Source organism: Solanum dulcamara, chromosome 5, assembly GCF_947179165.1.
Source record: "Solanum dulcamara chromosome 5, daSolDulc1.2, whole genome shotgun sequence".
NCBI lineage: Eukaryota > Viridiplantae > Streptophyta > Magnoliopsida > Solanales > Solanaceae > Solanum > Solanum dulcamara.
Window position 1 is genome coordinate 77875226 of NC_077241.1, and position 27142 is coordinate 77902367.

At 32.8% G+C, this 27142-nt stretch overlaps 2 protein-coding genes and 1 non-coding gene across 5 annotated transcripts; 1 reads left to right on the top strand and 2 right to left on the bottom strand.

Moving 5' to 3' along the window:
• The first annotated feature begins 6477 nt into the window (after positions 1–6477).
• Positions 6478–13192, top strand: LOC129890072 (uncharacterized). 3 transcript variants are annotated; one of them, XR_008766982.1, is made up of 4 exons: positions 6478–6889; positions 7149–7332; positions 7796–11485; positions 12587–13192. XR_008766982.1 is itself a non-coding variant. In XM_055965595.1 (3 exons), exon 3 carries the CDS (start codon positions 7861–7863, stop codon positions 10852–10854), a length of 2994 nt encoding a protein of 997 aa, XP_055821570.1. In that variant the 5' UTR covers positions 6478–6889; positions 7149–7332; positions 7796–7860; the 3' UTR covers positions 10855–13192. The 3 variants fall into 3 exon arrangements, 1 of the variants encoding a protein (XP_055821570.1); XR_008766983.1 differs by having other exon boundaries at positions 12590–13192; XM_055965595.1 differs by having other exon boundaries at positions 7796–13192.
• A 1304-nt stretch (positions 13193–14496) lies between these two features.
• Positions 14497–20673, bottom strand: LOC129890073 (ubiquitin-conjugating enzyme E2 5). Its single transcript, XM_055965596.1, has 6 exons — positions 20487–20673; positions 20198–20277; positions 19387–19501; positions 19225–19277; positions 18989–19117; positions 14497–14750 (listed from the first exon to the last, which is right to left on the bottom strand). The coding sequence occupies exons 1-6, from the start codon at positions 20528–20530 to the stop codon at positions 14620–14622; spliced, it is 552 nt and encodes a 183-aa protein (XP_055821571.1). The 5' UTR covers positions 20531–20673; the 3' UTR covers positions 14497–14619.
• Positions 20674–26259: 5586 nt separating this feature from the next.
• Positions 26260–26341, bottom strand: TRNAS-UGA (transfer RNA serine (anticodon UGA)). Its single transcript has one exon. It is a non-coding gene; the product is annotated as a tRNA-Ser (tRNA).
• Between the last annotated feature and the right edge of the window lie 801 nt (positions 26342–27142).

A 27142-nucleotide genomic window follows, 5' to 3' on the forward strand; every position in this document is an offset into this window, starting at 1 on the left:
GAAACCTTTGCGGTTGGAATACAACGTAGTGTAAAGTATATTTGAATTTGTGTTCATGGTCGAGCAATTGTTATCCGACGTCTTCCTGATACAAGTATCTTAGAAAGGCAATATAATATAAGGCAAATGACTTTTGTATAATTGTTTTTCGTCAATAAAAAATTATATTCTGCATATTATACTAAATTGCCAGTGTCGTGTGGTAAAACTAATATCAAGATATCATTGTGCAAAGAGAGAACTAAAGACAGAATTGAGTGTCTTTATAATATCACCACAATATATATATATATATATATATATATATATATACATATATTATGATATTATCATTTTGTATTTGTGCAATTTCTTTGAATGTCTAGTTATTCCTCAATGATACCAATGAGTTTTGACAAAATGAATATGATAACTGGATAATCCACGCGGCCCAGTTCTTATAAAGTGTGGGCTAACATGATTACAGAAAACAACTTGGGTAGACAATTGGGCCTCAGGCCCATTTTCTTGCAAATAAAATAGAGGGAGGCAACTAAAACTTTTAGAGTCGAGTTTATGCCCTTTTCTTCTATTTGATAAGTTTTTTATAGCATAAAACAATTATCTTTTTTATCATGCAACCTAGTCTGAAGGAAAACCCAAAATATATCTATTTTTCTAATATTTATTTTCCTCCATATCAAATACATCCTAAATAAATCGAAGTTTTTTTCACATATTCATCAAATTCAATTGTAGATTTACTTCTATAATTCTAATATATATAAATTTTGATCCTATAAATTTAAAATACAGTAAATTTATAGATAAAAATCTTTTTTATCGAGCTTAAATTTTGAATTCGCATGTCATCGAAATCAAACTTTCGACACTTTTTTGATCATGTAAAAGGAAAGAAAAAAATTATGGTAAATTATGCTTGAAATAATGAGACAGCTCATTCATCACTGTTTCGCTTCAAATAGAAAAGATTTTGACACTTTATAGTCTGATTAAATTATTTATTCGATATTTCAATTCCTTTTGTTGACCAATTTAGACTTCCAAAGGTCCACAAAGGGTATAATTGGCATAAAGAAAAATGTTTTTTGTACAAAAATATTTTGTGCTTATTTTCTTATGTTTATTACGCAAGTAATTTAGACAAACTATTTTAAAAATAATTTTCTTTTTTAAGAAATATTTTCCCAATTTAGACTTCTGAAATGCACTCATTGATTATAAAATGTTGACCAAAAGAACTAATAAGACACCTAGAATTGCTATTACAAGAATCTTTCTTCACCAATATATAAGATGTGCATACATGATACAATTTTGATTTATATTTATATTATCAAACAAAAATTTAATCAATCTACATATTAAGTTCTTTTATTCATTTAAACAAGCAATAGGAAATCATTTTAAGATAAGATCAAAGACATGATTGTTTCTAATTTAGTATTACAAAAAGAAACATGCTTCCATGTCAACTCCTTCAAGGTTCTTGGCCCTTTTGTTTCTTTTCTTTATTCTTCTTTCTTTTTCATCTTTTATTCATGATGTACTTAACTATCTTTATTTGAACTCAACTAATCTAACTAATTCATATTTATATCACATTGGACCTATTAAGGGTAGGGATGTTCAAAATCGAACTGAAATCGATACATCTAATGGAAAAAAAGTTATTAGTTTATCAATAATGGGTTATTGGTTTAGCGGTTTCGGTAATGGTTTTAATTCTTTTTATTATCGAGTTATTGGTTCTTAACGATTTAAGATTTTTTCTTAATGGGTTAACCGATAACCCGATAGTAACTTAATAAGTTATATTTATTACCATTCGGTATATAAAGTTGTTCACTTAGAGTTTAGTTTTCATACTTTTATTTATTGTTGTCTCAAACTCTTGGTTATTATACAATGTTTTAAATTTATTTTTGAGCAACACGCAATTTATCAACTCATGTGCATGGTTCATTTGGTTTGTCACCTTGTTTCTAAGTGATTTTCAATGTTTTTTTAATCAAATATTAACGGTTAAATCGATAACAAAATCGATAATGATCAATAATCGATACACCAATAACTGATAAGCTAATATCTTAATGGTTCTATAACGATTTGGCATGACTATAAACCGATAATCGATATGTTAAATCGATAAATTTTAAAATCGAACCGGACCGATCGATATGCAACCCTAAACATGTAGAAATGGTCCTAATAAAACGTAAAACTAACTTTGGTCCCCCCTTGAACAAAAATAATACTAGTTCTTCATAAATGACAACTCTTTTTAAAAAAAAAAAGAAAAAGAAAAAAAATTGGTGAAACAAAATTTGAGAAAGTGTTGAAACAAAATTTGAGAAAGTGTTAGGTTATATCCATTATGATCCATCAATATATATTTTTTCCTCATTTTTTTTGTTAGTCATCTTTTCCTCTCTTTTTATCTTTTTGATATGGTATTGTCGTATATCCAGACTCTCAAATAAATAGAAATTAATAAAATGATGGTCCTTTAATTATTTAGAAATTAATTGTCGCATGTCAAAACAAAAAATTAGTTACTGAATGGCTAATGAGATTGTCTTTTACTACTGTTTATAAAAAATTACTACCACACATGGGTTTTGAGAACTGAGCTAGAAAAAAAAAGTAATTAATTAGCAAAAGTTGGATTAACCTCTCTTGGATTATGTAAAAGTTTGAAAATTTTCAAACCAAAGAGAATAAATAATTAAGAAGCATATGCTTGATTGGTAAAAAATAATAATTGTTTAATAGGGTAGGCCACCTTGGTTTTGCAAAAATAACTAAGCAAAAAAAAAGTTTATTCTTTTTCTTTTTAATTTTTGGCTGGTTATGGGTCTAATTATGATGAGTAATGAAAAACTGTGCAATTAACCTAATTATCCTTCTTTTAAACACTTTCCAGGTGGATTCCTAGTGCATGTGCTTAGCATAGATTACATGATAAATCACTAAAAAAAAATAATAGAAACTAGCCCTTAGCTATTGCTTTTTAACGGTGTCAAATGTTAGAATTCAATTTATTTTTACCTGTCTGATCAAGAAGGTAACGAATGAGAAAAAACGTTATACAATTTTTGCTAAAATACCGTTGCTAATTTTATTTAACAATAATTTTTTTTAAAAAAATAATCAATTATAAGTTTTCTCAATTTTTTCCCATTGTTGGGTGGGAGACATGCTACTTAAAAGAAGACAATTGTCAAATCATAATATGTACTTGGATAGCTTTATGGTTCACCAAAAAAAATATATACTCACTAAGAAATGACAACAATTATTTTCCTCATCCACTTTTTGAGGAATAATAAAACATGGATGAGAAGCATGTACATAATTAATTGTGGGTCCAAAAAAATAAATGAAATGAATAAAACAATATTTAAACAAAATAACTTTGTGAACTTATTATTTTAAGTCATATATCCACCAAACATCATAAGTAAGAGAAGTAACATCATAATACATTGTACATATTGGTGGTCATTCCTTAAATATTGTTGCAACAACCAATTTGCACATTCTAGTAGTTTCCTAATGTGAGCTTAGTTATTATTTTTATATATATACTAATAAGATAATAATAACTAGATTATAGCAACAACGAAGACAAATTTTTCATCAAAAATGTTTAACATGTATTAGACAAATATAAAAATTCTTGTATATATAGAATGTAATTTTTCGATAAAGGAACATCGCGAAAGATTCAATCCATTTACGAATTTTTCTACAACTATCTTGTTACGAGTTACGACTTCATCCCAATTGAAGATCACGCCGTCCCTTGATTGAATCCTTAGTTAAAGAGTGAGACTAAGTTAAGCCTACATAACACTATGGGAACAACCTGGAGTAAGTAATATATAAATGGATTTTGAAGCATGGATCTAGCTCTGCATTCGATTAAACCTTCTTTCCCTACTAAAAACACTTAAATTTTCGACGAATCTTTTTTGAAAAAAGATATGTAAGAAATATTGGATTTTCAATAAATTATTTGTCAATAAATTAAAGCATTGATTGACCTCTCTCGAAAACTTTCATTGGAAATTTGTATGTCCTTAATAGCGAATTTCACCTCTCTAGTTTAGCCCCGATCACCAAAATATTTAGTAGGTTAGCATTTGCTTTTTAATTTAAATTTGGAAGAATTGATATTTGAAACAAAATATCTAGAATTTGGTACAAGGTTTAATTTCAATATGTGTGAAAAAGAGAGATCTAAAGTCATTCATTGTATGGTTTCTCACATGGAAGCATGTGCCCATAAGTACTAACAAAAGAGTGTGTTTTGGACTGATGTTGAAAGAACAAAAATAATGTAGTGTCATTTTAGTCAACTCAATAGTGCTTTTGGAGATTGAGATATTATCTAATTATATCAATGATTTTGTAGAAGTAAAAAAAGAAAATAAAGAGGTCCATTTGATGTATGAGTTTCATATGTATCAAAATAATGGGATTGGTATGTTTGTTTTTTTCTAGGGTGTATTGTTCATATATAAGTGACCCTTTTTTTGTTTGAAAAATAATAATTAAAAAAAAAACTTGCATATCTTTTGTACAAGTTTTTCTCTAATATGTAGCAACTTTTTGCACCACTTAGTAAGTGAAATTAATTCATTGAACAATTTACTTTGATTACCGGTTCAATCAATACATATTTGCATGCATGAATGTTTTATATTTTAGTAAGTTAAGTTGAATATGCATGATTGCTCTTGTAGTTTTCTAATTAGTGGACTGACTTTGGGGTGAAATTTCAACATGTTTGAAGAATTTGTTGATAATTAAGAATCCGTAAACATTAATATAAAGTCTTGAAGGGCTAGGTATATATAAGGGATCTCAATTTTGTAACTTATTCTTGAAGAAAGAAAAAAAAGGAGAAAATTAAGGAAATAAAGTTTCCATATATAATTTTATTAATTAATGATAACTATGCCAAAAGAGGAAACAGAAAACAATTAAAGTTTATACCAAAATTGCAATAATTGGATGGAATATATATAAAGCCCAATAAATTATGAGTTCAACAACTTTGGTAGCCATAGGATTAATAATGGCACGTTATAATTGTAGTTTTATTTTCGTTTACTTACAAGTACAATTAACAAATAAAAATTAATTAACTAACCGTTAATTATACCATCTATAAACCCTTAATCTCAAAACAATTATTACAAAAATTATGAGCAAAGTTGTCTCTACAACCACATCAACTTAATTACATCATTACTACATGTATATTAATACTAATAAAATTATAAAGTACCATGTCTTTTAATCCATATTAAGTACTGTATCTACCCCAAAATATTTGAAGTTTTCCTTGTCGAATTTATTACTTTTTGGGTCATTTTAATGTTAAAATAATAATAATAATTATTATATTAACATCTTTACAACATTTTGCCAACATCCCAAATTGAATCAAGAGGAAATTGATACCTAGTACTTTTTTTTCTCCTTCCGTTTAATCATTTAGAATTCGAAACTTATTAGCTGATTAATTTAGAATATTATTGTCTATATTCACTAAAGAGTATATAACGATCTCTTGATTTAAAAAAATAATTAATAGTTGAAATTCGATATATTTAATTAAAAGTGAAAGAATTTCAACAATTTAATCACTCTATTAATTGGAGGAGGAACTAATTCATCCAAATTACGTTCCTTTGAAAAATTACATTATTATTGTATATATAAGGTCTAATTATTTTTGATATATAGTATATATTGAATCAATTTAACTTTTTTATTTTATTTATTCTTTATATAGCAAATCTGTTTAGTAAAAGTTTTGATTTCTCCAACTAAATTGACACTAAAGGTGTCAAGGTGTTGGGTCATACGGTCCGATTCAAAAAAAATTCAATTCAACCCAGCCGATCTGGGGTCCGGATTGGTTACCCGAATGGGGAGTGGAGACTAGTTCCAATCGAGCTAGATTAATCCGAGTTTATTTAGGTCCGTGCAGGGCCTGGTTCTATCGGATCGGTCATATTTTAATTAAAATAATATTTTAAAACTCAATTAAAATTTAGTTTGTTTATTAATACTTTTTTAAAAGATACAAATTTAAAATTAACCGTTGAACTGAATTGGACCGATTCAATTAATCAAACTTTATCAATTCTGATCTAATATATGAACCGTGCTTGTGTGATTTATTATATAACCCAACCCAACCCAACCCAATCCAACTTACTTCAATCCTGACCCTCTATATGAGCCGGTCTGGTCCAGGCGAAAATCAATTTGATTCGATTTGATTTTGGGTCAGTCCAACCTGACCCGCTAGAAACTTATCAACATGTACCAGCAGCAGTACTATATAGTTGTAAATCCAAAGTGTAGAATTTGGAAAGAAGGCTTTTTTGACAGCACCACCATTCCTCGTCAGATCCGTCCTTTCTTGTTGGGTCCCATTTTTTGTCAAACACCCCACCCCCACCACAAACCCCAACATAGTAGCAGAAAACAGTAGAAAAAAGAACCCTTCCCCGTCTCTAACGGTGCTCCTTTTTCCTGTCAGCTCACATTCTCAGTACTCTCTGAAAAAAAAAATTAGCATAAGACACAGAAAGATAGATTTTTTTTTAATTATTTTTTTTTTCAATTTTTGGAGTTTTTACACATACCTATGTACTATATGAAGTATTTTGTAGGATGGGTAGTGTGAAAAGAGGGAACTTTTCAAAGTTTTGTGTACAAATTTTTTGAGTTATTGAAGAGAGTAAAGTTTGTGTCTTGGTAAAAAAAAAAAAGGAAACAAGAAAAGAAAAATATATAAGGAAACAAACAGCTTCATTGTCATCTCAATAACACACTGAACCCTTTTTAGTTATTCTTGAAAAAGGTAAATCCATTTTCCCATTCATTCCCTCCTTTCATTTTCTCATCAATCAAATCTTTACTCTTTTGTCTTCCCCCTTTTTTCAAACTTGGGTCTCTCTCTAGTGATGTGTGTTGCTAATATTGAACTTATTTTCCTCTATGTGACTTCTTGATCCATGTACAAGTATGTATTATGTGTCTCTGTACATGTATATACATTTTAAAATGTTTTTTTTGGTTAGTAGATGTGTGAATATTCATAGTTTATTTTGTTTTGACAGGTTCAAGAAGATATTGGTTGTGGATGCCACTTAGGTTTCTATTTTATTGGTATTAAGATTGGTTTAAAAGAATGCTCTTTTGTGTTGATTGAAGTGAAAAAGATTGAATCTTTGGACATTTTGTGGTGATTGAAGTGAAAAAAGATTGAATCTTTGGACACCATCATTGATAACTTTTCTTCAAGTAAGTATGTTGGATCTGAGTTATTGTAAAACTTGAGGCTTGCATCATTGAATTGTTCAAATTGAGCTTTTCAAAAAAATACTTTGTGGTTTCAAATTTTTCTGTAGATCTATTGCTACATTTATGAAGGCTGTTTGTTTCCTTCTAGGTTTTCTGTTCTAATGCAGCATTAATTATCTTTACTTCATTGCTAAATGTGGATTATGGAGTCAAATAACAAATTAGTATAAGTCATTAATACTTTTATGTTAATCTATATATGGCATCACTTTAACTAATTTTCTTTTTTCAGTATGGTATTCTGCTTTTTTTGAATAATAAAGCTATCTTCATTTGGAAAACCTAGTTAAAAATTATGCAGACCTAAGTTTACCTTTTGTGCTTGTTGCTGCATACAGTTTGTAGTTTTATGAATGGAGATTGTCTCTTCACTGATACTTTGATTATTTTTTTTCAATTTCAGAGGTTTATCTGTTTTCCTGGAATGTATGAATTTTTCTTGTGAATGGGAGTGAGTAGCTTTAAAATATGGATCTCCGGGAAGAAAGCTCCAGATTTGGCTCATTACCAAGCACGACATCAAGAAACCTTTCTTCTTCATCTTCAGCTTTCTTTTCTGCAAATCAGTCGCCATTCTTCTCTCCTAGATCACCCAAGTCCCTGGTATCAGCATGCTCGGATAATCAATTTCGTGATAGTGATGTTACCTCTGCTGCCTTAGATGCTAGTTTGGGCATTCTAGGTCCAGAATCATTTGCAAATGCTAGATTGTCAGATGCTTATCCTGTTGCATTAGCTAGTGCCACAAATGATCTCCAGAAGTTGGATTTTGTATCTTCTTCAACGTCAGTTTCTAAGAGCACTATAGTGAGTTATAATGTTGGCCCTGAACATGAATATTTGCGACCTAGAGGCAAGCAGAAAAAGAGTGGAAGGACACAGGAAACTTGTGTTACCCCAACATCGACTTCCTCCCTATCCAACAGAGTGAGGAGTTGTGATGTGTACATTGGTTTTCATGGCCGCAAACCTTTACTGCTCAGATTCATGAATTGGCTCCGTGCTGAGTTAGAAATCCAAGGGCTAAGCTGCTTCGTTACTGACAGAGCAAGGTGCCGAAATTCTAGAAAGCATGGCATGGTTGAGAGAGTAATGGATTCTTGTACATTCGGAGTTGTGATCTTAACCAAGAAATCATTCAGGAATCCATATACCATAGAGGAGCTGCGCTTCTTCTCTAGCAAAAAGAATTTGGTTCCAGTGTACTTCGATCTGCGTCCAGAAGATTGCCATGTTCGAGATATAATTGAGAGAAGAGGAGAGCACTGGGAAAAACATGGTGGTGAACTTTGGCTACTTTATGGGGGATTGGAGACGGAGTGGAGAGATGCCGTCAATGGTCTTTTGCGTGTCGATGAGTGGAAGCTAGAGGCTCATGATGGCAAGTGGAGGGAATGCATATTGAGGGCTGTAACTCTATTGGCCTTAAGATTAGGGAGGCGAAGTGTTGTAGACAGACTGTCCAAGTGGAGAGAGAAGGCAGAAAAGGAGGAGTTTCCTTTCCCTCGAAATGAGAATTTTGTCGGCAGAAAGAAGGAGCTATCCGAACTTGAGTTTCGGCTTTTTGGTGATGTTAGTGGGGATGCAGAGAAAGACTATATTGAACTAAAGGCTAGACCTAAGCGAAGGAATTTGACAATTAGTTGGAGTCGGAGTAACTCAATCAACGAAAGACGGTTTGAGCGGCCTAGTGACAACAAAAGGAAAGGGAAAGAGCCAGTCACATGGAAGGAATCTGAGAAGGAAATTGAAATGCTAAATGCTGATGTTTCTCATACCCAACAGCATGCACCGAAGACGAGGAACTCTAAGAAACATGGAAAGCGAAGCAACTCCTTGAAAGTTGTCTATGGAAAGGGCATTGCTTGTGTGTCTGGGGAACCAGGAATTGGCAAGACAGACCTACTGCTTGAGTATGCTTATCAATTTCATCAGCGCTACAAAATGGTCCTTTGGATTGGAGGTGAAAGCAGATACGTTCGACAAAACTACATGAACTTGTGGTCGTTTTTAGAAGTTGATGTCGGGGTAGAAAACTCACCTGATAAAAGCAGGATAAAGAGCTTTGAGGAGCAAGAAGAGGCTGCTGTAGCTAGGGTTAGGAAAGAACTCATGCGAGACATTCCATTCTTGCTGATAATTGATAACTTGGAGAGTGAAAAGGACTGGTGGGACCATAAACTTATAATGGATTTGTTTCCCCGTTTTGGGGGTGAAACACATGTTCTCATATCCACGCGCCTCTCTCGGGTTATGAACATGGATCCTATCAAACTCAATTATCTGTCAGAGATTGAGGCAATGTCTTTGATGCAGGGCGCTGTGAAGGATTGCCCGATTGCTGAAATTGATGCCTTGCGAGTTATTGAGGAAAAACTTAAAAGACTGACGCTTGGACTTGCCATTGTTGGAGCAATTCTTTCTGAACTTCCTATAAATCCTAGTAGACTTTTGGATACCATCAATCGTATGCCTTTGAAGGAAATAATCTATATTCGTCGGGAAAACCATCCACTGAGGCGAAACAATTTCCTTTTGCAACTTTTTGAAGTTTGTTTCTCGATATTTGACCATGCTGATGGACCAAGAAGTCTAGCAACAAGAATGGCCCTCGCAAGCGGTTGGTTTGCTCCATCACCTATTCCAGTTTCTCTCTTAGCTCTGGCTGCTCACAAGATACCAGAGAAATACCCACGTCGACGGATGTTGAAGAAAGTTTTATGTTCTTTAACTTGTGGTTTCACATCATCATATGCTAGGAAATCCGAGGCAGAAGCATCTTCTCTTTTGTTGAGATTCAACATTGCAAGGACTTGTAGAAAGGAAGGCTACATTCAGTTCCATCAGCTTATCAAAATGTATGCGCGAAAAAGAGGGGTCACTGGAGTTGCACAAGTCACAGTACAGGCTGTTATTACTCGCGGTTTAATAGCCCAGCACTCTGAGCACATATGGGCAGCATGCTTTTTGCTCTTCGGATTTGGGAGTGACCCCATGATAGTTGAGCTTAAAGTTTCCGAATTGTTGTTTCTCGTGAAAGAAGTGATTCTACCACTTGCCATTCGAACATTTATTACATTCTCACGCTGTGCTGCTGCTTTAGAACTTCTACGGCGTTGTACAGATGCATTAGAAGCAGCAGATCAAGCATTTGTCATGCCTGTTGATAAGTGGTTGGATAAATCACTTTGTTGGAGACCTATCCAGACAAGTGCCCAATTAAACCCTTGCCTTTGGCAAGAACTTGCTTTATCAAGAGCTACGGTGCTCGAAATCAGGGCAAAGCTAATGTTGAGGGGTGGACAGTTTGATATTGGTGATGATTTAATCCGAAAGGCTATTTTCATTAGAACTTCAATCTGCGGCGAGGACCATCCAGACACTGTATCTGCTCATGAAACGCTCAGTAAACTTACAAGACTCCTTGCTAGTGTTCAAAATCATACATCAAATAGAAGTTAATTATTGTAGTTAGCTAGATTTATAGAAAGTAATTGGAATAAGCTGGTTTAACAGTTCAAATGATAGCATTTTTTATATTAATGAGTAGCCATACATCTTTTTCAAATTCTTTCCACGTCTTTTTGATATGCTAATTTCATTTCTATTTTTGTTTATGATGTTGCTAGTCATATCCTGCTTCCTATTTTTCGTTGATGGTTCATATGATGTCTTTTGCTTCCGCTTGCTGTTTGTTAGATCTTTCTTCTATGAACAAGGTATGGAAATAGTGTAATCAGCCACTGGATGTTCTTAATGTTAAGTATTCCATGGGTAGAGGATTTCATATCATTATCCTCTTCAAAAGGAAAAAACAAAAAGGAAGATTGCCTTCTCAAAAGGACTTAAACAGCTTGCATTTAGCTTATCCAGCCAATATGGAGTTCTGGCATGGTTGATTGATTATATCCTCTTCAAAAGGGAAGAAACAAAAAATATAATTCAGTTGCTTCAAGAACCTCATGCAGCTGATGGCTTAGTGTGAGAACTTGGCTCGCTTAGATATAGGCAGAAGATATTCGGCACCTCGAGACATTTCAAAATGGCAAAAACTGTCAGAAGTTAGAGTCCAATCACTTGAAAATGAGCCAAGGTAAGACTTTTAACGCCATAACATTTGCTCCTAATATGTTTCTATTTCATTTCTTTTTCAGAAGAAGAAAAATATTTCTATTCCTTATAATTGTAGCTGCTGGCTATTATCTATGCATCTGTGATATGTGCCATCTCTGTTTCCAAAACTCACTAAATGATTTCAGCAAAAGCACACAAATTGGAGATGTCCTGATGTTCTTTAGATCAACCTTGGCACTAAAAAGATTTTTGAATCTGGGAGTGAAAAACAGTTAATTATCTTTGTGAAACAGTTAATCTTTGTGCTACTCTTCAAATGTCTCCAAGAGTTCCAGAAAAGATATTAGATGCAGCATCAGGATTGTATTTATCATTTGTTTGATTTATCTTGAAAAGCAGCTGGTCTTAGATTATGCGGGGACCGAGCTTTAAGCAAAATTCTTTCCAATGAGTATTATGATCAAGACTGGATTTCAGCAGTCATATTTTGAAGTTTTAGAGAAATTCTGCAGTGCCAATTGTATTATTCATGCACAGATTAGCTAAAAAAGAACTGACCATTCATTCTCTTTGATCACGGAAGTCTATACTCGTCCAACAACACCTGTGCAGTTCGTCCCTGCCCTTTAATTTGAGTCTTCTTTGATAAACTCTTGCTATCTGGTCCTAGTATCTCTCTTCTGATTAGATTTTCAAAGCTAGGGCGAGGAACTTTTTTGATAAGACAGTTTGTCTAGTCAAGCCCGCTAGATTGCTTCAACATTTCATGCTGTCTGAACCAGACATCAGGAAGTCAAGGAAGCAGAATTAGAAAAGAACTCTCATAGTTGTTGCTAACGGGTCTTATGACGGATCCAGAGAAGGTTTTTGTGTGGAATTGTTGTTTTGCCGTTTATAACGTGTACAACATTCTTGTTTGTGTTCATTTAATATCTTCTATATCTGAACTATTTCTTTTTGTTTGAAATAAAACACTGCTTCTTCATTCTTATGTCAAGATGATTAACTTCTCCAAAGTTTCAGCGCAAAGTTTTTACTAGTTGAAAAGGTCAAGGAAAACATGGCATTAGTATTCAAGAGACATGGTAAGCTAATGTAGCACGTGAACATTTTTTGGCAGCAGTGCATGGGTGCGAACAACATGCAGATTCAGTGTTATGGTATACATCCAAGCTGTGAATGCCTGGGATGATGGTTTATGTCCAAATATAATGTTGAAATTCGATACTTTATTTCTCTCCAGTTTAGTAAAGAGGTACCTCCAGCAGGCAGCCTGCAGCAACTAGTGGCAGATTCAAAATTTAGACATTGTGGGTTTTGAGTGAGGGATTGGAGGTGATAAATGTATATTCAACTTGCCTATCTGATTGAGCAGTCGAACAATGTTCAAAAGGTATGCTCAACTATTCGTCGATTCTCAAAAGTCAGTAGAACACTTGAACTGGAGCTGCCAGTTCATTTTGCTTCTTTTTATCCCCGAGGAGGAGAAACCCCCTTGGGATTACATCACTATGTGACGGATTTCGTTGCCCACTTTGAGTTAGCTCAGGTGGATGTTCCTGCTAATCTTGACTTTACAAATTGTCAGCTTTTGTCTTTCCATACGAAGTCTGGGTACTTTTCTTGTCTGCTTCTTTGTTGACGCGTGCTATCGCTATAAAGGTTACAACCATTATGAGGCATTCCATTTGTCAATCACAAAGTAATAAGAGCATGAGTTGGTGAATCCTCTCTTATTCCTGTTTCCTTAAAACTTTTGCATTGCAATTATTTGTTCCAAAGAGGGATGACTTCTTCTTTCAATTCAGTTTTTCTGGGTGTATACTGTATATAAAGATCTTCACTTGGTCTTTCTTCAACACGAGAAAACTTTATGTAATCAATCATATACCTATTATCAAACATTTAGACAAACGATGGTGATTGGTGACAATTCAGGTAGGAAAAAATAACAAATGATAGTTCAAGTGTGAAACTTGCGAAAAAGCGATAGCTCAAATGTAGTGTTCATTAACTCAAAACACTAATTTATTTTCTTTATTCATGCTGTCGGGTGGGGTCAATAATGTTATATGGGAGCGAATGTAGGACCTATAATGCCAAGTCTATTCCAAAGAATTAATGTTTTAGAATGTAAAAGTTAAGTTTATGTAGTAAGATTTGACAAGATTATAAGTCATGTCATTCAATAAGAAGGCAAATTAGCATACAGAACAAAAGAATATAACTATGTTTTAAGTAAACATTCAAATGCATTGAACTATAGGTGCAAAAAAAGACTGACAAGAGAAACATCATTTACTATAAGGAAGTTATTCCGAGAGATCGAAATCACTCTAACTTGATATAAATGTCTTAAATTCATTTGTTCGATATAAACATCGACATTTTAAATCTATATATATATATAGCCAATTTAAAGTTGACGATATGATTGACCCTCCTTTCGTCTTTCAAATTAAGCTTCCAATTCAGTTGGTGCAGATGCCGATAGGATGTACTGCATTTGGTATCCGAGCCAGCTTAGGTGCACGTCGTTTGCGTGCACCCCGATTAATTCTACAGAATACCTGCCTGCCACCTCCCACCAGCAACAACTACAAAGTAACTCTGTCCACCCAGACTAAAACAGACAGAAAAAAATTACTTAGTATTTTTGTCTCGGTCCATCAAGTCTGCACCTTAGCGTACCAACTTGCAGCTCTTTAACGCTATTAGTTGACAAGCTGCATTAGTACTTGCATCAATTAGCCCCTTTATCATATTGCTTCTTAATTCTCACAACAACAACGTCCGGTGTAATTCCATAAGTGGGATGAAAAAAGAGTAGGATGTATGTAGACCTTACCCCTTTTCTTTGTGGGGTAGAGACCGTCTCTGATAGACATTCGGCTCGACAGATTGCTGCCTAATTCTCGTCTAGAAATATAGATACATAGAGGTGCAGAAACCAAATTAAAGCTAAAGGTTCAGATGAACTTTTTAAGGAATCAGGGCACAATGTAATCACAATAACAGTACAATTTAGACTGACAAGAAACAGAACTATTTTCTTCAAGTAAACCATGAGCAAGATAGTTTTATCATAAGAGAAGTTGATATAATGTACAGACATTGAGGGGGTTATAATATTATCCATGATGTGCCAATCCCTTAGGGATCTGCTTTTCCAGCAACTTCATCATCACTGGAGACATTTTCTTCTTCACTCAACTCTTCATCACTAGATTTTTCTTCAGGTGGAGCTCCAACATCTTCTTTCTTCGCGTACTTCTCGCAATACTCTGAGAAATAAATAGGCCGTAAGTAATGAAGCAAAATAAACTGGTGTAAAAAGTTCGATAATTTGGAAACGAGGGCACATAATCACAGCACAAAGTTGAATATATAAAATTTGCAAACTATTGGCAATCAAAACTTTTGCAACCGGGGCAATGAGGTACAACATAGGTAAAGAGCATAAAGAGTACCTACAGGTGTTATAACAGCATCACTAAAATTCTTTGACAAAATAAAGAACTGGGATAAGGAATACCATATTTCTAATGGACAAACAGAAGCAATCAACAAAGGAAAAGATAGCTTTCGGTTTTTTAAAGTGGAGATCAGTCTTCTAATGATTCAAGAAACATTATAGTGAAGTCATAGTCCCCAAGAACACAATTTCTCAACACGTTAAGGGACTAAGAGATGTAGTATATCTAAGATAACCCCCAAAACAACACACTTGATTAGAGCTTTCTTTTTGGACTTAAAAAAAAGTTCCTCCCATTTGTGGGTTGGCGCCAGTAGGTAAGAGTAACAGTAACAGTAACGGGAACAAATTGGCAACAAGGAAAAAGTAAAGCTTAAGCAACAAGATGGTAAAAATTTTCATTTACATTTGGATTTAATTCTAAATCTGGCAGATACATTTGAATGAGAACCATTGGCGAAAAAAAGTTTCTTTTCTCAGTTTTCTTACCATAGGGAAAAAGATATATGGACAGAGCATCATCTGCCTATCTTGCTCTAACATCTGATTCATAAATGCTAAATAGATTCTAATTTTGTTTCCCCTTTCAAACTACATCTTGTCCTCCAACTTACTCCACACAAATGCAGCAATTCCCTTTTAGGGAAAAAGATATATGGACAGAGCATCATCTGCCTATCTTGCTCTAACATCTGATTCATAAATGCTAAATAGATTCTAATTTTGTTTCCCCTTTCAAACTACATATTGTACTCCAACTTACTCCACACAAATGCAGCAATTCCCTTTTTTTTCTTTTGAAACTGGTAAGTTTGTATTCTTCAGCATTAAGGATATGCTGGCCACCTCAAAAATACATAAATTACAGACTCTATCAGATCTATAATCCGGACAGTATCCTCTATACATAGCTGTTTACACCAAAAGAGTAAATATACAATACAATTCCATTTAACTTTGTGAATGGAACGGGACCTATACTCAAAACATCCATTCTCCACCATCTCTTCTGGCTCTTATCCCCCCCCCCCCAATTCTTATCCAGCCAGCTAAGAAGGTCTGATGTATGCTCAGGCATGGTCCAGCTATTGCCTATGACGTTGAGAAACAAATTCCACAGCTGAGCAGCGTACTTGCAAGGCAAAAAAGGTGCTTGTTTGTCTCCTCAGCACGATACACAGAGAACACCTGGGAACCAAGTGAAGCACTTTGTTTTGGTAGATATGTTGCTTTATCAGAAGTAATTTCACTTTAATTAATCATTCTCATTATGCACCTGAAGACCTCTTATGTAAGCACTCTTTACTGAGTATATCCCATTTCTGTTGTGTTTCCAGAGAGCTCATCAGCCTCTGCATTGCTGATAGAAACTTGCCCTACTTTACCAGTAATGAGGATACCCTCTCTATCTCCCAAGTATTTAGAAGCCTCCTAAAAGAGATATCCCACCCGTGTGGACCAGCACTCCTGGACTGTCACCTCAGGATCTACATAAAAACGAAATAGGTCAGGGAATGCCTCCTTTAGAGAAGTTTGTTCAATCCACCTACCTCTCCAAAATTTTGTCCTTGCACCATTGCCAACCTTGAGGCAGATGTTGGCTTCCCTTGATTTCCATAAGTTCCTAATTGTTCTTTACACTCCCATTCCATAGGTATCAGTAACATTTCTGTGAACAGGGGCTAGCTTCACCATACTTTGTCACAATGCCTTCCTTCCACAGTACCCTGTCCTCAGTGATGTATCTCCATAACCATTTCAGCAGCAGAAACTCATTCTGCAAGCTCAAGTTTCTGATTCCCGAGTCCCCTTCTCTTTTGCTAAGCAACATTGTCTTCCAGTTTACCAGACAATAACCCTTCCCCTCCTTATTCCCTTGCCATAGAAACTTCCTCCTAATTCTATCCAGTTTTTTCACCACCTTTGCTGGAATTGGGAGAAGTGACATCACATAAGTAGGCAGTGAATCGAGTACAGAATTATTTTGATTTTCATTTGCCATCAAAACATTGTAATAAATACCTCCGCAAAGTCAATCAATTTAACATCAAATCCTGGAACTTTGTTCCCTTCCACAGAGCATTCAACAGCCCTTCGGTGACTGCACTCGAGTTATCAAGTTCCATGTGTCATTTCCATAGACACTTCATTAGTAAGCATTTATTGGGAAGTGCTAAGTCTCTAATGTCCAGGCCACCTAGTTCGTTTGGCAACAAGACCTTATCCCACCTAGCCAAATGAAATTTGTGACGGCTATTGTGCCCTTCCCAATGCCTTACTGGAAATGAGGTGGAGTGACATACTATATGTTGGAATGCTATCGAGCACACTATTGATCAGTGTTAGTCGCCACCTATAGAAAGGTATTGCATCTGCCGAAAAGCAATCCTCTTTTCAAAGTTTTCTATGACTCCACTCCATCTACCTTGTATTTGGCCCCCAAAGGGAGACCCAAGAATGTGGTTGGGAATGTTCCAGTACTACAACCCAACCAAATATGCCTGCCAGATCATCTAGGTTTTGCACCTCATTAACAGGGTAGATAACACTCTTGAGCATGTTGATACGAAGACTTGAAACTGCTTCAACTATGAGCAATGTAAGGTTTAGATAGAGGACTTGCTCTCTTTCTGCATAAAGTAGATGCAAAATGTTTACTGCTCTGTCCCTTCCGCTATCAAAACCATTTAGTCAATGCTGTTGTTTTGCTCTATCCAACATTCTACTCAGCCCTTCAATAGCTAGAATGACAGAAAAGGTGAAAAGGAGTTACCTTGTCTTAGTCCTCTTTGTGGGGAGAAGAATTATACTGGGCTCCTATTGATTATGATTGAGTACTTCACCATACAGATGTTGAATTCAATCCAGTTTATTCACATGTCACCAAGCCCCATATGCCTTAGAATAAATATGAGATAAGACCAATTCAATTGGTCAAAAGCTACCTCAACATCTAGTTTGCATAGTAGTCCAACATTCCCTTGCTTCAATTGACAATCAAGCACCTGATTTGCTATGAGTGAGACATATGTGATCTGTCCCCTTTTCATGAAAGCATTCTGTTGATTTAAGACCAGTTTCCCATAACTCCTTTCAGCCAATCTGCAAGAACCTTTGCTATGGTCTTGTATATGCTCCTAATCAAGCTAATTGGTCTATAATCCCTGAGCTCCATCGTCCTTTTTTTCTTAGGGATAAGTGTTATGAATGAGGCATTGCAGGACTTAACCCTCCAGCAGTGTTGATGATAATACTGCATAGCTACTAGTAATCTGTCTTGATAAAGACCTAAGAGCACTGACAGAAAGCCATAGTGTACCTATCATGCCCAAGGGCACTTGACTTTAGGGCTGCTAACACTCTCTCTTCTTCAAAAGCTATTTCTAGAGTGTTGCTTTCTTCTCAGGCAAATCCATTAAAATTGGCAGAAGGCCTCCAACTTTCTTGCTTAGTGTATAAGCTTTCAAAGAATTCCAATGTCTTACTTTTAATTGCTTCCTTATCTTCAACAATTACCATAAGTCTATCTATGCATTTAGATCTTCTATTTGAGTTAGCAATCTTATGAAAGTATTTGGTGTTCCTGTCCCCTTCCTTGAGCCAAAGGCATCTAGATTTCTACCTTCAGGGGATAGGTCCTGTATGAATTCTTTACATCCATCACGTTCAATTTCGTCCATTACATTCCAATATAGAAATACTAACATATGTCTTTTACGGCAAATTAAAGGTTCTCTAAATCTAGAAATTTTCTATATCAGACTTATCACTACACCAAAATACAAGCATTCAATTGAAAGAAAAACATACATGTCCTTAACTAAAAATAAGTTTCATGGTAAACACCAAATTTTCTATGTAAGAAATTATGGTACAGCTTCCGATATATCAGACGAGCTCACTCAATCAATCCATTACACCACATACTAAGCAGCAAATAAAAGTTGGTGATAGGCAAAGCAACTAAAATATGGATATGTCACATTCAAGGCATCATGCGATTCAAATCCACTGCAAGTACTAGATTGACAATTTGGAGGTTTTTACCTTTCACCCTCTGATCATAAGTAGTACGATCGCGCATCATGAGAGCTGCAGCCTCTCCATTCAGGGGATCTGATGGGTTAGGATATAAAAGGAGTTGGGGAAGGAACACTTCAAAAACATTTACAAGATCTGCAAAAATGAAAAATATAAACATAAACTGTTGAACCCAGAAGTATCAGTCAAACAAGGAGTAGAAGAAATTTAAAAGCAGGGGAAACTGAAGAATGCCAAACTACCAAACATGGGGCTCCAGGTTTGATTGATAACATCTAAGCAGACTGAACCTGACCTGGAATTCAAAGAACATGAAAATGTAGATTTAGGAAAGTCTTTCATAGGTGTCAAATTCCATGCCAAAATATGAAATAAATAACCAAGATAGTTGCAGCATCACTCACATTTCATCGACATTCGGATGGTAAATCTTGTTAACAAAACCAATGGATGGTGACTTGTAAGGATAGGCATCTGGGAGCTCTACCCTCACTTTCCACACACCTCCCAGGTAAGGACCTATTGTAACCATCAAGAAACAAGATTGTTAGAAACAATCAAAGATGGTCATTTTGTGATCAAACTTCCAAAAAAATCTCAAAAAGCAAGCAGCTATCACTAAATCCTAATTCAGAAAAATCAACAATCTTGTATACTATAACTATCGGCGCAGTAAACTATGAAATACATGAAAGCTGAAGCTATTACAAAGATTCATCCCAAGAACAGGTTTTTTGCAATCTGAACATAATCTAAATTGAGTAGCAGCAAGAACAACTCCCAATGTTTTTTCCAGATGTTGTCCAAAACACTAATTCGCAAGTGAACACACATTAATGTGATCAGTTCTCTACAACATGAATGAAATGATATGAATAGAGTGGAGCAAATATAACGGATTCATATAGCTGACCCCAACTGGAATTGAAGCATAGTTGATGAATTGACAGTGCTCTACAACATGAACCAAACTATTCACACAAAAGCAAGTCTTTGGGTGCAAAATTGATCCTCTTTTAAGTGAAAGTCCCTATCTTTACAGCTAAATCAAGAACATATAAACTAAACACAGCTGACCAAGAAAGGATCAAAACCAGAAACAAGAAAAAAACACCCAACCAGATATATAAATAAAGTACACTCACATTTGCACAGAAAAAAATCATAACAATGAGGCAAAAAAATCAGAAATGGGTATAAGAAATAGATTTTTACTCTCTTTGGGTCCATGAAATTCCACAAAAAATTCTTGCATTCCGTCATTGATCATCTCCACTTTGTAGTCACTCATCATCCTAAAAATTTTCCAAGAAAATCAATACCCACTTGGATACAAACAAAAATAAAACAACCCATCAACAAAAAAATCACAAATTTGAGTTCCAATTCACAGTTTCTTCACTCATCATCCTAAATTTTTCCAAGAAAATGAATACCCACTTAAACACAAATAAAACTAAAACAACCCATCAACAAAAAAACTAAAATTTGAGTCTCAATTTACAGTTTCATCAAGTCCATCTCTCTGCGTTTGCTAGGGGAAGACATGATTCCGATTACTTCCTTATTCTTTCTTCCTTTTTTCTTCTTCTTTTTTCTTTCCTCTTATTTGCTTTTATTGATTGAAATAATAGTGATGCACTGCAATTGGGATTTCAGATTATGGGTTTTATAGTGTATATATATATATTATTGGTTTTATAGTGTGTGATATATATAGGTGTGAAGAACTGAGAACAAAATGTAAAGAGAAATTCTTCTGATACATAAAAATAGGGCGGTTTCAGACATGATTGATCAAAAATAGGGACTCCTTGTGTTATTTTTTCAGTGGATAACTTTTACTTTTGAGTCCTTATACTATTAACATCTGTACACTTTTGACCCTCTTTTTTTTACAACTTTTTTTAACCTAAAGTTTTAATAATTTTATTTTTGGAAGTGTTAAAAATCAAAGGCATGGTATTGTATCGAATGACTTGGGGAGGAAGTAATTTTTATTATAAGAGATAACTATTAATTTAATTAGAAGGCAAAGATAATTATAAATTAATAATTACAAGGCGCATGAAATTGGACTAAATTAGATTTTAAAAATTATGATAATTTACTCTCTACATATATTTGAATATGATTATTGTTATTATTTCTAATGTCGAAAATAAATTTTTTGATCGAAAATGAATAAAATGCTGACATTTTTTGGAGCATATCTTAGAATTTCGTGGGAAAAAAAATTCTTTCGTGATCGAATTCTTATAGAAATTAAATTTAGGAGAAACATATATATCTATATCTCAATCTTAAAGAACAATAATAATATTATTAATTTTACATTTATTTTATGAAGTAGAGAGATTATTTTTGATAAAATCGCTCTCAAAAAGACAAGATAAAGAAACTAAAAGAAGTAATATAATAATAGTAAAATTATAGTATAGAATAAGATACTACACGAATTGTTAAATACTAACTAATGCTACTAAATAATTAGGAGAAAATGAGCAGCGTCTTACCTCTCTCGCATAAAAATATTGTAACATTCAGCTATCTACTATTCTTTTACTTTAATTTTCGATCGTCATAATTTTTTTATTTAAAATTATATTTTTGATAAATTGAAATACAATTTATTAGGTGTGTCACTGCCTTTAGCACCAAGACATGTGTCACTACCACTATTGCACAATCTTGAAACAAATCCACTACAATAATAATCTTTAATTCCCTATAACCTATGCACTCATAATTTATATGTCAATTGTTCCCATTGTAGTGAGCATAATTGAGTGTTCCAACAAAAGAATACATTGGATAAGTAGAAGAAGATATAAAAAAAAAATTAGTAGTACCTAACTAGTAGCAATAATATGGAAGCATATGAAGAAGGGTGGAGACTTGTGGAACTAAAAATATTGTAATACTCTTTTTGGATTGCTACGAGCAAAATTTATAGTATAGAATAAGATATTATAAGAATTGTTGAATACTAACAAAATTTGATGATATAGTGTTTGTTGATCAATATTTGATTCTATTTTTAAAAATATATGTATTATCCTGAAATTTCAAATTTTATAAGTAAAATTTTACGATAATAATCGAATAGAATCATTTATATCATGTCATATGATCTTATCGCACTCTCTCTCTCTATATATATATACCTTAAATTGATTTATTTTATATAGCATTCTTCTCTTATTTGTATATTTTTCCTTTTTTAAAAAAAAGATCGAGACAAATTAATTGATAAAAGAAACAAACATTTATAATATAGAAAACTAGAACCAAGGTCGATTGATCACATTTGAGCTTATTGAATAACGACTTATGAAGATAAAAAAATTATTTTTGATACATCATTAGCTCAAATAAAATATTTAAATGATCTTATAAACGTATTTAAAAACAACAAAATAATGCTTATTGAATTGACCTATGAATTATAATATAACAATGTGCATATATAGACTTCACATTAAGCAATATGTGCTTAGTCCACCAAATTGCTAAATTGATAAACAAAAACAACCAAGATTAATAAACTTGCTTGATGTACAAATCTTCAACATTAGTCTTTTATAAGCAAATATATATATTTATCTTGCATAAATTTGGCTGGCATTCCATGGTCCATATCTAGCTGGAGATCAAACACACGGTTTTAACTAAAGTTATTGAGCTCTGTCGACTTCGTACTTTCTACTTTGCCTTCGCCTCCGGGCGTTGATCTCTATCAAAGGAGTTTCAACTAAATTCCTTTATCGAAAAAACTGTAATATAGATTAGAAAAAAGATTATCATGTATATAAATTATTGAAATTCTTGGATATAAGATAATTTTATTTTTCTAAATTCCCTTAATGAAACTCTTGACATGAAAAATTACATTATGCTAGTTTGAACTCCAACTTAAAAGATACATACCTAGCAAAGTGGCACGAATTTCTTCAGAATCCCATAAATAGCATCAAGACATGCAAGATACTCACTATCAGATACTAAATCATGAAACTAAAAGATTTTATCCTTTTATACAAGAATGGAAAAAATAAATTAATGTAAAGTCAACGAATATAAAAAGTAAATTAAAAAAAGAAGTATTTTCTTTTGTTTCTCACCTTATGTTCAGTAATCATTTTAGGTACCATATTAATTTAAATTCACCGCGTAAAATCCATTAAAGGAAAAAACACTTATTATAAAAAAAATATTATTTTGAGGGTTGAATCTCATCCCATTACAATCTTTGGTGGTAATATATAGAAAAAAAAACTAGTAACTTTTTTGGATTGCTCTTATCCGACGTTCGGTACCTCATTTAGAACTCAACGATTGATCCAAAATTACGACGCATAAGATTAATAAAGGACAAAAAAGCTTTTTTATCATATTTTTTTCTTCTCAAAAATCGAATTTGAAATCTTAATTGAGCATGAAGAAATTATATATGTTCATCCTATCATTACCTAGAAAAAAAAATAGGTTATCAAGTGTAGAGCTCCCTTCAATCCAAATAAGGATCCTAGAAGAGTAAATGCAGCTCCTGATATATGCAAACCACAAACCTATCTAAAAATAATTTGAGAGTAGATAGATTTGAGGGATCCATAGATCAGCAGCTCAATTTTCCCTCTTAGATCCTCTTTTGGACTTAAGAAGAGCTCCACCTTCAAAACCTTAATTTTCCTCGAACAAGTTAAAATCAGCTAACCACAATCTTTGGTGGTAATATATAGAAGAAAAAAACTAGTAACTTTTTTGGATTGCTCTTATCCGACGTTCGGTACCTCGTTTAGAACTCAACGACTGATCCAAAATTACGACGTGTAAGACCAATTAAAGGACAAAAAAGCTTTTTATCATATTTTTTCTTCTCAAAATTTGAGTTCGAAATCTTAATTGAACATGAAGAAATTATCTATGTCCATCCTTTAATTACTTAGAAAAAAAACTAGGTTATCAAGTGTAGAGCTCCCTTCATTCCAAATAAGGATCCTAGAAGAGTAAATGCAGCTCCTGATGTATGTAAACCACAAATCCATCTAAAATTAATTTGAGAGTAGATAGATTAGAGGAATCCATAGATCAACAACTCACTTTTCCGTCTTAGATCCTCTTTTGGAACTCATAAGAGCTCCACCTTCAAAACTTTAATTTCCCTTGAACAAGTTAAAATAAGCTATAATGAATTTCAGATGTTTTTATCAATCAGTTTAAATTCATGATGAGAATTCACTGACTAATCAAGAAAAGTACTTTCTACATACATATATATATACATATATATATATATATATATATATATAATTTCATAAATAATATTTGAAAATAATAGTATGTACGCTGACCTTACATCTTTCTTAAAAAGGAAGAAGAGAGGTATATCAACTCCATCTAATTAAATGAGAAAATTGATAAAAACACATTGAATCTTTAGATCCATTAACATGCAAAAGTAATAACATATAAAAGAAATAAGCAATGTATGCAAAAGTAAGTGTGTATATATATATATATATATATATATATATATATATAAAAGCATAAAATTATATATGATTAGCAAAAATTGTTGCTATATATGCATATACATAAAGGGGAAAATGGATGTTTAGAATGAGAATAAGATGAGAGAATACATACATATTTATAAGGAAGTTTGAGTAGTTGAGTGTGAAATCTCATTAAATTTTTTTGGGAAAAGAACACGAGTACTCTCAAAAAAGACTATTTACAAGTAGTCATCCCCTTATTTTTATACCTTTCTATTTTTAACTGTTAATTCACGTTTACTGCTTGATAACATCGGCGTATATATATACTATGATCGTATCAAAGAGAACACTATCTAGTAACTCCTTGATACCATTAGAATATATATATATAATAGACAGTATTTCAGTGAAAAAACTACGTAATTACTGTTTGATACCATTGAAGTATATAGATACCTTCAGAGTTTATATATGCTCCAATGGTATCAAGCATGAAGAAACAGTGGTTCAGTGAATAAAATAAGGGGCAGACATGTAAATAGTTTGGATGGATCCAAATCGGATAAATAATTTGGATTGGGTCCTATTTGAATAAATAATGGCCTAATGGGTTCAATTTGTGTAGTTTTTCGAAATTTTTGTGTGCTTTTATCTCTTTGGAAATCACATGCATCACTCACCCCACCCCCCACCCCCTTTATAATTCCATGCAATTAACTAAAAATTTATAAATAATTATTTTCCATTTATATTATATAATACTAGAAAAAGTGGAGGAATTAAAACATCAATGTAATTCTTGAAAAGCCAGCATAAAGACAGAAGATAATTTGCCACATTATAATTTGGAAAAAATGAATTAATACATTGATTTTTTTTTAAGAAATAAAATAAAATAAAACAAATTGATTTATTCCATGTCAGTTTTTTTTCTCCACCGTTTATTGCTTAAGAACGTAATGCATGTTTCTTTGTCAAAACAAGACAATTACGGTTTCTAATGAAACAATAATTAACATAAATTTTATATCCGTTACACACCATTTTTTGGAACCTTCAATGTAGGCAGGCTAAGGTGTGAGCCTTTTATGTAACTGAACATTGAAATTTTGACTCCTACAATTTTTTTGTTTGGTGTACAAAATATTTCACGTTCAAGCAATATCTATTAAATCACATCCCGATGAAATCGATCTTAACATAAATATCAGTGAATGATTTCACGACTCGAAGCTGATCATATTGAGATAGAGACAAGTGACATTATGTCAAAACAAGCTAAAATTCATGAATATTGATAAAAAGAGGAAAAAAGTAAAAATAACAACAACAATAACAATAAAATATTCAGTGTAATTTTATAAGTGAAGTCTGGAGAGGTAAAATGTATGCAGATCTTACCCCTATCTAAAAGGTTGTTTCCGTTAGACACTCATTTTAAATAAAACATTTCAAAAATAGTTTGAAAAAAAGAAAATAAAGAAACGAAAGCAACAACAACAATGAAATAAAGCGCAATGAAAAGAAGTATACAACATACAAAAGAAATAATAGTAATGACAATGAAATAATATAATAATCGAATCACTAAAAACGCAATAAAGAAACAAAAGCAACAACAACGAAACAAAGTGAAATGAAAAGCAATATACAACATATAGAAGAAAAGAACAGTAATAACAATAAAATGATGTGATAATCGAAGCAATAAAAACGCAAGTGATAACCGGGGAAAAAAAGTCCGAAATAAGTACATAAAAAAAATAAAAACAGTTGCGTCGGCAGCAGGACTTGAACCTGCGCGGGCGAAGCCCAACAGATTTCAAGTCTGTCTCCTTAACCACTCGGACATACCGACTTGGATTGGCTGTGGTCCTAAAATAATTTAAATAAACATTAAAGAGTTAAATTGATAACCCTCTCCATTCACTTTTATTTGGCAATATTTTAAAAATAAATTTTTATTTTTACTTGTCACTTTTAAAATATCAATTTTTTTTGTCTTATTTTAACCTCAACATTAATTACTTATCAATTACTATGGGTATTGAATAAAATACGCATTTTAATCATCGCTTGTTAAGGGGCATGCAAAATTTAAAGTAGACAAGTAAAAACAAATGAAAATCGTATTTTGTAAAGATAATTTTATTAAGGGACATGCAAAATCTAAAGTAGACAAATAAAAATGAACAGGTAAAATATTTTGTAAAAACATATTCTTCTTACTTATTACAAGTCACCCCTCGTCTCAAAGTACTTGTCGTTATCATCCTAATTAAAAAAAAATATATATCTCAAAATAAATTGTCATTTTATTTGTCAAATAAAATGAATAATTACTCTTGCATTGATTACATTAATGAGTTGATGTGATGAGTTCATAAACAATTGAGTTTTCTTCTCTTTTATTTAAAAGGATAGAGTGATGAGTTTAAATTTAAGTTGGTTAGATTTTTATATTTTAATATTCATTGATTGGGAATGTGATTTATTGTTTTTCTGAATTTCTTACTAAGCTCGTTTAATTATTGAATTACTTATTTTACATCCATTTTAAATCTTTTTCGGTCTCTATTCATAAAATATTGGACTATTACATTAAACATCCATGTATTATGATTTAATTATTGATAAGCCCCCTTATATTCTTAAAATA